The sequence below is a fragment of the Juglans microcarpa x Juglans regia genome, chromosome 4D (assembly GCF_004785595.1).
Source record: "Juglans microcarpa x Juglans regia isolate MS1-56 chromosome 4D, Jm3101_v1.0, whole genome shotgun sequence".
NCBI lineage: Eukaryota > Viridiplantae > Streptophyta > Magnoliopsida > Fagales > Juglandaceae > Juglans > Juglans microcarpa x Juglans regia.
The window spans coordinates 14906801-14922012 of record NC_054600.1 but is presented as its reverse complement, the minus strand read 5'-3'; the positions used below and the strand labels follow the sequence as shown (position 1 = coordinate 14922012).

At 36.9% G+C, this 15212-nt stretch overlaps 2 protein-coding genes across 2 annotated transcripts; both read left to right on the top strand.

Annotated features, from left to right (window-relative positions):
- The first annotated feature begins 1911 nt into the window (after positions 1-1911).
- LOC121259048 (AT-hook motif nuclear-localized protein 19) lies at positions 1912-3516 on the top strand. Its single transcript, XM_041160531.1, has one exon. It carries the CDS (start codon positions 2407-2409, stop codon positions 3313-3315), a length of 909 nt encoding a protein of 302 aa, XP_041016465.1. The 5' UTR covers positions 1912-2406; the 3' UTR covers positions 3316-3516.
- Positions 3517-10134: 6618 nt separating this feature from the next.
- LOC121258996 lies at positions 10135-10802 on the top strand. Its single transcript, XM_041160464.1, has 2 exons — positions 10135-10525; positions 10678-10802. The coding sequence occupies exons 1-2, from the start codon at positions 10174-10176 to the stop codon at positions 10716-10718; spliced, it is 393 nt and encodes a 130-aa protein (XP_041016398.1). The 5' UTR covers positions 10135-10173; the 3' UTR covers positions 10719-10802.
- The last annotated feature ends 4410 nt before the right edge of the window (positions 10803-15212 follow it).

Below are 15212 nucleotides of genomic sequence, written 5' to 3'. Positions count from 1 at the left end.
CAAGCAAGTGCTCGGGCCGCAGTCTAGTATGACAAGAGGTTTGGGACGATCTATCAAGCATAGATGTTCATCCTCCTCAACCTCATCGACTTCACAAATTAATAATCTTACGGCAGATTTAGAAGATGCACGGCGTGAGAATGAGTATATGAGGTCGAGACAACAAGAGTTAGAGTCTCTCTTAGAACGGCAGTCTCATTTAGAGACGCGTTTGCAGAACCAACAGAGAGACCAGGAGGAAAGAATACGCAGTGAAGTACAAGAGCAAATACAACGGGAGATGATGGTGCAAATGGAGCGTGTTATGTCATTACAACAGAATTGCGGTGGGCGAGAAAAAAAGAAGAAATAAATTTGTCTTTTGTAATGGTGGCTTGTTTTAATATCTAATTTTAAAATTGTATAAGACATTGTTACTTTTTAATTGATGGTATGTAATATGATAAAACAAGTAATATGTTTTTAAATTTTATAAAATTAGTATATCTGATCTGTACGTTCGAATGTAAAGTAAAAACATTCGAATATTTGTTCACATTCGAACCAACGTTCGAACGTGAATACATATTGTGTATCGTAACATTCGAACGTAGGCCTATAAGTTCGAACGTTCTGACCCTCAAACGAACAAAACGTTCGAATGAGTCAACAATTAACGTTCCAACAAACCTCTGAACGTACCACTTGCATTCGAACGCTCATTCGTTTACATTTGAAATAACGTCCAAACGTTAATGCTAACGTTTGAACATTAGTCCATTTACGTCTGAACAGAATTTTGAACGTTTAGTCTAATTAATGTTCGGACGCATGAACGTTCAAACGTAAATATGATACGTTCGAACTATATTCAATGAATGTCAACTTCTCTCATTCGAACGCTAATCGATCAGGTTACCGTTCGAACGTTTAATTTGACATCCGAACATGACTTTCTATGACAGTTCTCAACCGTCACAAAAAATGGAACGTTCTACCAAACGGAACACCTCCATCCATCACTAAAAAATTTTTTTGTGACGGTTGAATAGTAAACCGTCACCAATTATTTTCTGTGACGCACTTTAGGTAACGGTCGTGGTGACGGTTACAAACCGTCACCAAATATCTTTAGTGACAGTTTCTCATTTTTTTTGTGACAATTTTCTCTGTCACAAAAGACACATTCTGTTATAGTGTTGGTTGTAACCGTCACCAAATATCTTTAGTGACGGTTTCTCATTTTTTTGTAACAATTTTTTTTATCACAAAAGACACATTCTGTTATAGTGTTGGTAATTATCCTGTTGACTCTAATCCCTCTTCTTCTCAAATTCATGAAAGTGCGGGATGTTGAAGAATGGGGTATCGGGTTTTGGGAGAGGAAAACTCATACCATTTTTGTTTTTTTAAAATATAAAAACTAGTCACGTCGGTAACATTTATCGATCACTGTAGCTGCACCCTTTAATTTAAGAATTTTCGTAGGCTATGTGATGAATCTACTACTTTATTAATAGGACCTTTTATGTACCTACAAACCAATATAGAGAATACACACTCTATAATATTAACATGATATAATTTAATTTACAAGAAACTATTAAAATCAAATAAAAATTTATAAATCAAATTCTATCATACAAATATAATTTTTCTTCGCTACTTTCCCATCAAAGAGCAAAACCCACGAATATAAAGGAAGTAAATTAGCTGCTCGCCAAATGGAATTTGTTTATATTTTTAAAAATTCAAAGGAGGTCAGCAATTATAAGAACAAAGAGCTCGATCGGGTGGTATGAATGTGTAGCATATGTCGGTATGCGAGAGGAGGAGGAGGACGTGCAACCCACCTTCACACGCGCACGCGACCCAACGCAACCAAACAAACCCTAATTTCCCAACACTTCCTCCACCTCTCTTGTTCACTTCTCATTTCTCAAAGCAAGATATAGAGAGATTTTAGTAAAAGAGCCAACATCTTTCCTGTAGCTTAACACACACTCCCACCGTCAAAGCCACCCAATCAAAGGCAAAGATGCACCAAAAAGCCCCAAGAGTTCCATAGAGATACACTCCATAAATTTAACTTATCTCTTTTCTTGTTCATCCTTTTGGTTTCTCTTCGTTTTTTTTTTTTTTGTTTTTTTTTACCATATTAATTCTGTTTCTCATCACTACTTTAATCTGTGTTTCCTTTCGTAAAGATCGTTCTTCGGGTTTAAGCTTTCAAATCACTTTTGGGTAGTTTGGTTGTTTAGGCCTTCTGCACTTCACAAACCCAAGCAAACATCTTGATCTTTCTTGGTTTTGACTTGTGTGAGTTTAGATTTAGATGCATGACCTAAACAACTATTTCTTCGGGTGATTTTTAGTGTTGATTTTGATCATCGTCTCTCTTTTTTTGCTTGTGCTTGAGTTGAAATCATGGCAAACCGATGGTGGACCGGGCAGGTGGGTCTAGCTGGACTGGAAAACTCGGCAAATTCATCGCCAATGAAACAACCAGATCTGGGAATATCCATTAATGATGACAGTGGAACCGGAAACAGCAGAGGTGGGAACGAAGAAGAGGAAGAAAGGGAGAACAGTGAGGAGCCGAGAGAAGGCGCAATCGAAGCAGCCACTCGACGGCCGAGAGGCCGCCCTGCTGGCTCCAAAAACAAGCCGAAACCGCCTATATTTGTCACCCGGGACAGCCCTAATGCTCTTCGGAGCCATGTCATGGAAATAGCAAGTGGAGCTGATGTTGCAGATAGTGTGGCTCAATTCGCGAGAAGGCGGCAGAGAGGTGTTTGTGTGCTCAGCGCCAGCGGCACCGTCACAAACGTTTCGCTTCGCCAGCCGTCTGCGCCTGCAGCTGCTGTCATGGCACTTCAAGGCCGCTTCGAGATTCTCTCACTCACAGGTTCGTTTCTTCCCGGACCCGCACCCCCCGGCTCCACCGGACTCACCATCTATCTCGCCGGCGGACAAGGTCAGGTGGTGGGGGGCAGTGTCGTGGGCCCGCTTGTGGCTGCTGGGTCGGTGATGGTGATGGCGGCGACATTTTCTAATGCCACCTACGAAAGATTGCCTTTGGAGGATGAAGACGAAAGTGGTGGCCCTGCCGGACAGGGACATGAGGTGGCTAGTGGTGGTGGTGGTGGTGGAATCTCCCCGCCGCCGGGATTCAGAAGTGGCGGAGGGCAGCAGCTGCAAGGTGGAATGGGTCATGAGCATTCACAGATGCCGGTCTATAATAATTTGCCTCCAAATTTGCTTCCCAACGGTGGGCATGAGTTGAACCATGAGGCTTATAATCCTTGGGCGGGTCATGGCCGGCCACAATATTAGACTTTTTAGGGTTTGTGAAGATGATCAGATCCATGGGTGAGATCGAAAGATTAATTAAGACACAATTAGTAGGGAAGAAAATGAAAGTTAGAGATCGATCATGATCAAGGTGAGAATAATTTCACGGATTATATATATCATGTATGCATGTATACTACTACTTAATATATGTCTCGATCTATATATGGCTTTGCTTTTCAACTCATGATTTTCAAATGCAATTAGGTGCTTAATTGCTTCGTAATTAATTTTCTCATTATCTTATATAAAGTGCTGCTAATAATTACTTACTCAGCCAAAAAATAGAACAAATATTAATTAATAGTAGTCCTAGCTAGCTTGTACTTCAATTTGTCTTGTTAATTTATACATATTGATTCATATCTTTGAATATTAATTCACTTAAATTTTAAAGCTGTAGGCCTGTAATAATTATATTTAATATATATTTCGGCTAGTTCATTAATACATGCAGATTAATTAAGAATATATATATATATATATATATATAGAGAGAGAGAGAGAGAGAGAGAGAGAGACTTTATAGTTTCCATACGCTTATATTATCATACAAAAATGTCAGCAAATTAATTCAGCCACTTGGTAGAATCAGGATAACATATATATAACTAGACATTCCGTTTGTTTTTCTTTCTTCTATTAATTATTATTTACTCTTCTAAAATCTAAAATCATGTATAGAGGAGGGCACGCATGCATGGTACTGTTATTCAGGTCCTTTCTTCCTTTTTATTTTCTTTGTGTTAATCCTTGATGTTCATTGTTGATCGATCATGATCGTCTACTCTCGACCAGTACTACTGTTTTATTTTTCTCTATCTCGATCCATTAATTAATGACTGTGGATGTATCTTTATAACTTCTGATCTCTTTCAGCTTGGATGTTATTAATTCTGTCCTCTGATAACTTAACAAGAAGGAAATTACAGTTTTGGATTCAGGGCCAAATTATTTATCTATATATTTATTATTTTTCCGGAAATGGAGGGTCTAATTTGTAATATGTTAGATCAAGCCAGATCACATTAATCTCTACTCTAGCTATATATATATATATATATATATATATATGTTATCATGTGCATCGATCGATCATTTATAAAAATAACAAGCCTAATTACATGCGCGCATCTTCGAGATTACCACTAGCTAGTGTGGAAATAACAAGTACTAGATCATCTGTTAATTATATTCTCATCCGAGAGTAGCAAGCTGTATTTTAGTTTTTTTTTTTTTTTTTTGAAAGGAAGCGTAAGAGCTTATTCCATTATATCTAATTTGAAATACATGGAGAATATCCTCCATAGTAACCATTACATCAGAAATGACTAAGGCATCTTGTGCCAAAAGATGATGGGCCATCACATTGCCACTTCTCTTGACATGAGTGACATTCCAATTAACAAAATTTCTACGTTTCATCTTGGCTTCAAAACAAACATGCCAAAGCTGGACATTTGATCCTCTTCTTTCTTCAAAGCTTGAACTGTTTGTAAAAAATCCCCTTAAAAAATAACCTTGTCTCTAACCCTAGATCCAGCGCAAAATCAACTACTTGCAGTGCCCCATATGCTTCAGCCAGAGAAGGAAGAGGAAATAGGCATTACTTTCTTCTCATAGTAGCAACTAGAAGCCTTCAAAATCTCTGACTGCTATACCAATCCCACTCTAGCTCTAGTTTTGTCCACTGTTACATCCCAATTAAGCTTGTAAAAATGCGTAGGAGGTGGCTACCAAACAATATTGTTGCTGTTGCTATGTGCTGAAGGAATACTTTTTTCCACTTATAGTTCTTTCATCATTTTCAAGTTATGCTTTGTTGCATTGACTACTTGATTAGGATGTCTAAAATCTTGGTTAAAGATGAACTCATTCCTCCTCCACCAAATCTGCTTTGCTACCATTGCAAATTCCTTAAGACTATTTGTATTCATAGTTTTTGCAATAGCCTAAAAAATTTCTAGCATATTCATCTGTGAGAAATGACTTTTCTGTAGACTCTTGGAACACTGACTCGAAACATCTCTAGCTGACTCACATTCCCATAAAGCATGTGTTACTCTCTCTTCCTTAATGCTACATAGTGTGCACTTTGGATGGTCTACCATCTTCCTCTTAAAAAGGTTAGATTGAGTTGGCAGTGCATTTAAGCAAGCTCTCCACAAGAAAACTCTGTCTCCTGGTGTGACTTGTAGTTGCCAGAGAATTTTTCATATCTTGTTGAAATTATGACTACTCGAGGGTTACGCTTTAATTGCCTGACTCATCTCTTGATGCATATGGTATGCATTTCTGACCGTGAATATGCTTGAACCTTTCCATATCAACTTATCAGGACTAGTAAAGGAGCTGATTGGTATTTAAGTAATGAGATATGCTTCTTCTTTATCAAAAATATGCTCAACAAGCTCCATATCCCATCTCTTCTCCCCTTGCTTTATTAGTTCCTAAACTTTGGCATGATTGGCATCAAGCTAAGACACTGGGCTGTTGATTGCTGATGGTATAGTTTTTGGTAGCCATTTATCACCCCATATTCTTACCTCTTCACCGGTCCCAATTCTCCAATAAGTCCCAGCCTCAATCAGTAGCCTTGTTTTAAATATACTTCTTCATAGATATAATGGTTTTTGACCCTTCCTAGCATTCAAGAAAGGTCTCTTGGAAATACTTGACCTTTAGAACTTGTGAAACTAAGGAGGAAGGATATTGAATTAGTCTCCACCCTTGTTTTGCAATTAATGCAAGGTTAAAGCCTTCTAAGTCTCTAAACCCCATTCATCCTTCATCCTTAGCAAGTATTTTAGTTAATTAGGGTAATATAATTGCTTAATTCTGCATGTTCGTCAATGAAAGTACCAAAATTGAATCATGATTAATATCTCTAAATTAAATTAAATCGCGGGTCCTGATCAGACAATCCTTGATATATATGCAAGAATTCAAATATTATGACTTAAGGGTAAAATATTATTCTATTCATGAGGATTAAAATATAAAAAGAATGAACACAAGTTATTTTATGGACGTACAAGATCAATATATATGTTGATGCCTAACTTAAAGGTATCATGTTTTGATGACACTCAACGCACGAATACTTGAAGGACCCAATTCACATGTACGTCACTGCTATTGAATCCTAATAATATATATATATATATATATATATATATATATATATATATATAATAACTATTCAGTTAAAAAGAATTATTATAAGTTGATACAAGGGTTATAGGTCATGCATATACAGCATCACTTCAGTACATGAATAGGATAGAAGTGAGATGAGTACTGTTGTAGTACCAAAAACTTGAATAATTAAAGATTTAAGCCTTTTTACAACCAATTTAATTATAACTCTATTTTAAATAGAAGTCATGATTTTTATAAAATACCGTAATTAAATACTACTTAGAAGTATAATTTTCTGAATGTAACCATTAGCTTGGATAGTTTGGTCTTTTTTACTGAAAAATTATCAAACGGTTACCTTGCGCAAATCGATCCTTTAGATCCTTCCACATATCTGTTGCGTTGTCTATGTGGAGGATGCTTGAACCAATGTTCTTAGCAACTGAGATTATGATCCATGAAACCACCATATCATTGCATCGGACCCACGTTGAACAGAGAGGATCAGCTTCATCAATTAGCTTCTTAAGGATTCCAGTAATAAATCCTGTTTTGTTCTTAGCAATTAGGGCGTTCGACATTGATCTCGCCCATGGATGATAGTTTTCACCAGTTAATCGTTCGGTCACAAGCAAGACCCCAGGGTCTTCTCCATAATGAAGAAAATAGGGATTTTGAAGGATCCTCAAGTAAAATTTGAGAAACTACATATTCAAAGTCATGGCAAAACTGTTCCAGAACAATTAGATTGCTCTATATATACCATGATAAAAGTATATTACATTTTCCAAAAATGGACTCCAAGCAAAGTTGTAAAAGAAATATAAAAATGGTTCTATATATATTCTTACTCATTTCCCATAGCATTTTCCAATATTTATTGTACAAGTACTAATAATGTACCTATAGTTATAATTTACAAGTACTCTAATTTAAATAGAGTACAATTTGGTAAAATTAATGAAATATTTAAATAAAGAAAACTTTAGCATTTTTTAAATAAAAAAAAACTTTAAAATAATTATAGATTCTTATTGTTCATAATTAGTCACTTGCATATATGCAATGTTTTACTGGTAAAGCAGCCGCGCTGATGGATCCCTCCCAACTCCCAAGTTTCAAGAAATATCCCTTTAATATCTTGCGTACTTCTATATCACCCTGACCTTAGACTATATATATAACCTCTCTCTCTCTCTCTCTCTATATATATATATATAGACATAAACATACAAGTTTATGCGCGCATTGTTTGTCTCTTCTCTGGGCCGTATGGTTTTAATTTATTACACAAATCTTGTGAGACCAAATCATATTTCAAAGACAATCAAAAGCAAACAAGGCGAATAAATTAAGGAAACGTGGACCACCCGATAAAGCCTAATTAATTGTACAATAAAAAATTATTAATTTCAATAGCCATCGGCCTCCGGTAATGGGAATCATGTACATCAGCAAATGGAAACATTATTGGGAGCATGCTCGCTAATTTCCATGTCATTCGTGACAAAAAAGCATTAGGTGTGATCTATATATATATATATATAATTATAAATAAAAAATCTAATAACCTGATGACATATAGTCCGGTTCTTCAAATAAAACCTGAATTCGAACCCACTCCCCAATTAAGAAAATAATATTGTCATTGAGAGTGCAGGTGCGAACCCCACGCCCCACCGATCATGGGTCTTGCACTGATCCTACCAATGGGATTGCGCGTTGGAATGGCGCGGGCATTAATTGGATTGAATAGCAGGCCGTCCGGAAACATATATACTTTTTATATGTCTACTTGTTTCATTCACTTCATATGCCGTCGGTTAGACGCCTCCTGCATGCAGTTGGATTATTATTTGCTCGTTGACCTAATTTTAAGTATTCGCCATCTACTATTTGGTTAAACTACCGCCATAATATATATAATTAATAGAGTAATCTTACATACAATTATAGATTATGTAAACATTACACACTACTTTTAAAAAAAAGTAAGATTACCATTAAAAAAAATAATTTTGTAATGTAAGTACGTACTCTCATATTTACTCACTTTTTTTTAAAAAAAAAAGAGTGCGCAGTACTTACTGACTACAAATATCATTAATTCATTTTCAGTAACAATGGATGCAGTGGCATATATATTCAATATTAATTAATGTCGTGATGATAAGGGTTTTAGAGCATTTTTCTATACAAGTTAGAAAGCTAATCAGTTATCTTGCACTTCGTGTGAGATATGTCTTCATGATATAAATATAGAAGTAGTACTCGTCAAAATCATATAGCTAGGCATTTTCGAGGATCTGTTGGTTAATATTGAAAGCGACTCATATATGCATAGAATTTAGACTTATCGTGAGCATGCAGGTGTTTTGGTGAAACTAAAAAGAGGTTACTCTAGAAAAAAGAGTAAACAGAAGTAATTAATACCTAGCATGCATGATGCATGTATGTTGATCGTTTTAGGTTCCGTTTGGATATAGAAACAGTTTCATCTCTTCTTATCTCACTATCCAAATGGGGCCTTACTGATCGACGTAATATATGATAAATTAATTTCTTACCAAATTTCTGATGCCTTTTTTATATGTAGATATTGTATTAATCCTTCAAAAGAAATTCCATCTTTTCAACGAGCTCTAGATAAAGCATTAATTATTATTATTACATATATTTGCATGTTCACATGAAATTATTAACTAGTAATGCTACTCATCATCTCATGATGTGACAATTGATAATAAAAGACTATTTTATATTTCACTTGTGAACCTGTCATATAATGTCATATTAATTATAAGATGATGAGAAAATGAATGATGAATAGATTTTTTTTCATTATTAATTATCGGGAGCATATATATAATTATTTTATGTGAAGAGGAACCTCAATATTTGTGGCAAAATGTATTTTGTATTAGTTTTTGTAAAAGTAGATGGGTAAGATTGCAAAGTACGTATTTTGAAAATAAAAATAAAAATTGTGAGATCTAATCGTACGAATGTTTTTGGATGTGTTTTTTTTTATTGGATTTATTAATAAACCTAACTAATTAATAAGAAAATTCAATGCTTCATCTAGACATGGTTGGTCTTGTTGATGGTACCAATCCTTCTCCAGCCAAGACTCTGCCTGACGGCTCCCCAAATCCGGAGTTCACTTTCTGGTTGAAGAAAGACAATAGTGTTCTTAGTTGGCTCTATGCCTCCACTACTGAAAAACTTGTTTCCACAATTCTTAATTTGGAAACTTCGAAGCAGGTATGAGATGCCCTCCAAGCCCGCTTCTCCTCGACTTCACGGTCTCGCGTTGCCTTCCTCAAACAGCAACTTCAAATCATTTCACAGGGGAACCGTATCTGTCTATCTTACATCGAAGAGGCCAAGCTCTTCTCAGATCAGTTTTCCGCTGCCAAAAAACCAGTAGATGAGCAGGATCTCATCACCTATCTCTTGAGTGGGCTCAAGTCGTAGTTCATGCCCTTTGTCACTGCTTTCACCTTTCCAACCAGGGACAAGGACTTTACTCTGGACGATTTTCAGACCGAACTTCTGAACTTTGAAACATTGATGGAGAACTCTAGCTCCTCTGTTATTTTTGAAACTAACTTTGCTTTTGTAGCCCAAACTCATTCAAGACAAACGGCACAAAAGAAGACTAAAGGCCCTGGCTTTTCAACCCAAACTCGTTCGCCTATGCCCAATACTCGTTCGCTAGCTCATATGGGGCCCTCTAGCAACAGGACCAATGTCTCTCACTCTGGTGACAATAGACCCATTTGTCAGATCTATAGTAAAAAGGGCCACATGGCCCTTGATTGCTATAACCGGTTTAATTTCTCCTATCAAGGCCGCTTACCACTATCGGACCTTGCGGCTATGGCAGCTGAAGGTAACACTTCTTATGCTCAACAGGTATGGTATGCAGATAGTGGGACCAATGCCCATATTACTAGCAATACGGTAAATCTCACCACTTCGCAGTCCTATGAAGGAGAAGAAACTATCACAGTTGGAAATGGCTCAGGTTTGGTGATTCAAAATATGGGTACCGCATCTCTCACCTCAAATAATTCCAATTTTACTCTAACCAATGTTCTTCATTGTCCAAATGCTTCCTCAAATTTAATGTCTATCAACCGATTCTGTTTAGACAATGATTGCTATTTTATATTGACTGGAAATGATTTTTCTGTGAAGGAGAACAACACGGGGCGACTACAACTCCAAGGGCAAGTTAAGAACGGACTCTATCCAATTGCAGATGATAAATCTTGTTCAAATAAAATTTTGTGTTTTGTGGCTAAACTCGACGTGGCGACCACTCTTAACACGTGGCATGATTGTCTTGGCCACCCGTCTCAAGTTGTTTTAAATAAATTGGTCACTTCCAAATATTTAGATGTTTCCACACCAAATAAAGTAGGATTTTGTTCGTCGTGTCCTTTAGGGAAATCCAAACAATTACCACTCAACTCGTCAAATAAATCGTCCTTTAGCACTCATTCATTCAAATGTATGGACATCTCCGTGTATTTGGTTGGTGGATCAAAATATTATGTTATTTTTGTTGATGACTTTTCTCGTTTTACTTAGCATAGATGTTTATCTATGCTACCGACTCAGTAAAATTATATGTGTTGGTTTACGTTGATGACATCCTCGTCACTGGTTTTAGCAAGGATGCTATTGATTCTTTCATTTTATCTCTCAATGATTCATTTCTAATTAAAGATCTGGGTAAACTGAGTTTTTTTCTAGGTGTCCAGGCTAATCGTGATCAACATGGGCTACACCTACGTCAAACCCGGTATATAACTGATCTGCTTGACAGCACCAAGATGGTGGGTGCTAAAGCTCTCAACTATCCAGCAACCTCTGGACCGAAACTCTCTTCAACTGAAGGTGAGCTTTTATCTGATCCAACTGAATATCGCCGTGTAGTTGGGGCCCTTTAGTATTGTACAATCTCGCGCCCCGACATTGCATATGCTGTCAATCAATTGTGCCAATTTATGCACAATCCTAGAGAGCCCATTGGATTGCTGTCAAACGACTGCTTCGCTACCTTAAGGGTAGTATTGACTATGGTCTCTATTTTTCCCCTGGTGCTATAAACTTATAAGCTTATTGTGACTCCGATTGGGCTGGCAATCCGGATAAGAAACAACCATCACCTGGACAGCCAAGAAACAACCAATTGTGTCCAAGAGCAGCACCGAAGCAGAATATCACAGTTTGGCCATTGTAACCGCTAAACTATATTGGATACAGATGCTTATAAAGGAACTTGGTGTACTCCTATCTTCCACTCTAACCATTTGGTGTGACTACGTTTGGAGCAATTGCTTTGGCATCCAACCCGGTGTTTCACGCTCGAACCAAACATGTTGAAGTTGACCACCATTTCATTAGAGAAAAAGTTCTCAATAAAGACATTCAAGTCAAATATCTTTCTACTCAAAATCAGATTGGCGATATTTTCACAAAGGGCCATACTGCTCCTCGGTTTACTTTTCTACGGTCCAAACTAATGGTGATTTTAATCCCTATCACTTTGAGGGGGGGGGGGGGTGCTAGACCAACTGGAAATCCCACACTTGTAGCCGAGATTCCTGCACTTTCCAACTCTATAGCAGCAATTCAATCACCTCCAGAACTAGCGTGATCTGCTTCCTTGATTTCTCCTTTCCCTTGTATCATGCAAAAAGTCTTCTTTCCATCTTTGTATATTTCCATATTTATTCTTGTAAAGCTGTAACCTCTCATAGACTGTATTATTTAATTCAAATGAAGATGAAGGAGAGCTCAAGTTGGCCTCTTTGTTTTCGCTATTCACTACTGTGTTTATAAGTTCTTACAGAAGAATTATTTTATATACTTAAAAGGATTATCTTCTAAAAACAAGTAGCCGGCAAATTAAAATTGGAATTGGCGCAGTAGTGGGGAATTTTCCGCAATGGGCGAAAGCCTTGCAGATCAATGCTGCATGGAGGTAGAAGGCCTACGGGTCGGCTCTACAATGGAATTCACTTGTAACACCCCAATCTCGAAGGTCCGGAGAGTTAACTCTTATTACTTAATATCAATTTCAATATCACAACTATAAATCCAGAAAACTCCATAAAATATTAATTTCATTGCTCAATCCAGATATCTATGTTCCTTCACCAAAACAGCAAATAAATTCTCAATAAAATAAATTAGAAACTCCCCAAAGACTCGAAAATATCCTTAACCCAACACATTAAAATATCCAAAAATAATCAATTTACTAACTATGACTCTTGAATAAGTACTTGTACCCTTGGGGACTTATTCCTCTTCGATCAATACACCTTGCTAAAACTTCTTATTCTTGTTCTCCAGCTGAACCACCAAAATTATCTGAAAAATATTTGGAGATAAGGGGTGAGTTATTAACAACTCAACAAGCAGAGAACATATACTAGTGTGTAAACATGAGCATTTATTAGAATTCAGAATGCTAAACAAAATATTTCCTTTCAGAATGCAGAATTGGAAAACTTGATTTTAGAATGCAAAATCATAACATGTTACCAAAAATATAAGAGCGAAACTTTCAAAAAACATTCTTATGGAAAATTTCCCTTGGCATAGCATAAACTGAAACATCACATATTATCTTATCATATCAGAACAGAGACCATGGTTAACCCTCGTGGTAGGGTTGTGCAAACCCTGGTAGCTAACTAAGCAGAAATAGAATGCGATCTTCCCCTTATTCATTCTCAGAGCAGCGAGTGTGCACATAGCACACAGAAAACCACTTTATTTCCAAAGTGGGTGCACCAAAAACAGAAAAGTTGGTACCAACCTGAATAAAGGCCACAGTTTTACACCCGTGGTAAGGTCAGAACTGAACAGAAACAGAAACAGAATGTTATGCCAGAGGTTTTCAGAAATCACATCATATCATATCAGAGTACAGAACATCCTCAAAACAGAATAGAATCTTATCACAAAAACATAATTTATGCACAAAGTTTCATATTCGCTCTCTTTTGCACAGTTCAGAAATAAAATGTAAAAAATAAGCTCATGTCTACACCAGTCATGCTAGAAAATACTTTATTCTTATACAGAATTTCATGAGTAATACAGAACAAATAACTGAGGTAGTTCAAATTTCTTTTCATAACAAAACATGCATATTTTTCAAAAATCAATCTCAGCTCATTTTATTTTATGCAAAATCTAGCATAGGAACCTCGCTTACCTGGAATTCTTAACTTTTCAGAAATTCTCCATAGTAGTACTGAACAAAAATCAATCGCCACCTATAAAATAGTCACGTACTCCCATAAATTTCTAATTAGCCATGTATTTCGATATTAAAACCCGAAATCAAGCTATTGTAATTTCTCAAAACCTAAAATTTCCATAATTTCTAAAATACCATCATTTTCTAAATCCATCAATATCCACTTAAACTTTCCGACTAAAACATTAACTTCCAACTTATTTACTATTGAGGTCCAACTATGCAATATAAAATTAGATAACATAATTATATCAAAATGTATTAAAGTAGATCAAGCAAAAATATCCTTTAATTAAAAAAAATAGGCTTAATTAGTATCTGTTTAAAGGGGTTTAAAAAAATAAATAAAATTTTGTACTTACTATTCACATATGAAATTCATACTTTAATAATATACATCAAGATCTTTGTTTATTCTATATATATAAATCTAAAAACTAAAGTCAACAAAACTAGATTTAATATAGCACTCATCTAAGATAGAGTGTTTTACCAAATCGACTAAAAGTGCATGGGCTATCATGGGAAGGCACGACACAACAGAACTTAAACATTATTATACCACACAGTAGAATCATGCTCACCGTGCGGTAATGAGTTGTGCGAAGAGTAGGGAGGTGGACGGCGGCTACGTCGGCGGCTGGGTGGCTAAGGACAGAGAGATAGAGTGATGAGAGAGAGACCAATTGATGCGTGATAGAGAAACACGGTGAGAAGAAGCAAAACGTGAGGGAAAAAAATACGTGAGAGGTAGGGGGTAGATTCGGCATGGGCTTACCATGCTGAAGATGAACGTGCGGCTGATCAGGGCTGACGAAGAGTGTTCAGACTGTGGTTTGTGGTTGGCTAGGTGGTTTCTCGTCGTGTAATGGGGCTAAAAAAAATGAGGGAAAGGGGAGATCTTCTTACTCTGTTTTGAGGGGTCAAAAATAGAGTGTGATGGCGGCTTGCGTCTTCCATGTGCAAAGGAGATCTCGTATGAGGCAATGGCTGGCGGCAAGGATCCTCTCGCGTTACAGTGACCTGTTGGTTTCCATGCGTGGAGTTGCAGTGGTTGGGTTGTGGCTACTTGAAGGTGGTGAGGTGGCTGGAGTGGTGAACCCTTAAGGAATTTGGGTGGCTAAGACGCAAGGAGTTGGCTTTGTAATGCAACAACACCACAGTTGTGCCACTAGTCATCTCGGGCTAGCCTCGCTAGCAGTAGCGGAGTGGAGGTCTCGGTTTGATCTTCTGTGGTGAGGAGGACAAGAGGCAACTTGGTCTAGGGTTGAGGATGCTTAAAACGTGTATAATATTGAGGGCTAACAGGAGGTATATATAGGTGAATGGAAGACCAAAATAAAACCCTAGAGATGAGAGAAAGTGGCGTGCATTCAGAGGAATAAAACGGATGCGAAACCGTGTAGAACGTAGAGTTTGAAATAAGTTAACACGGGCTTGGGCTTTTTCT

Excerpts from the sequence above, each read along its gene's own strand:
- LOC121258996 (XM_041160464.1), top strand. The coding sequence starts at position 10,174 with ATGCCCAATACTCGTTCGCTAGCTCATATGGGGCCCTCTAGCAACAGG. Across the intron at positions 10,526-10,677 it reads TTTGGTGATTCAAAATATGG|GAGAACAACACGGGGCGACT; the intron begins GTACCGCATCTC and ends TTTTCTGTGAAG.
- LOC121259048 (XM_041160531.1), top strand. The coding sequence starts at position 2,407 with ATGGCAAACCGATGGTGGACCGGGCAGGTGGGTCTAGCTGGACTGGAA.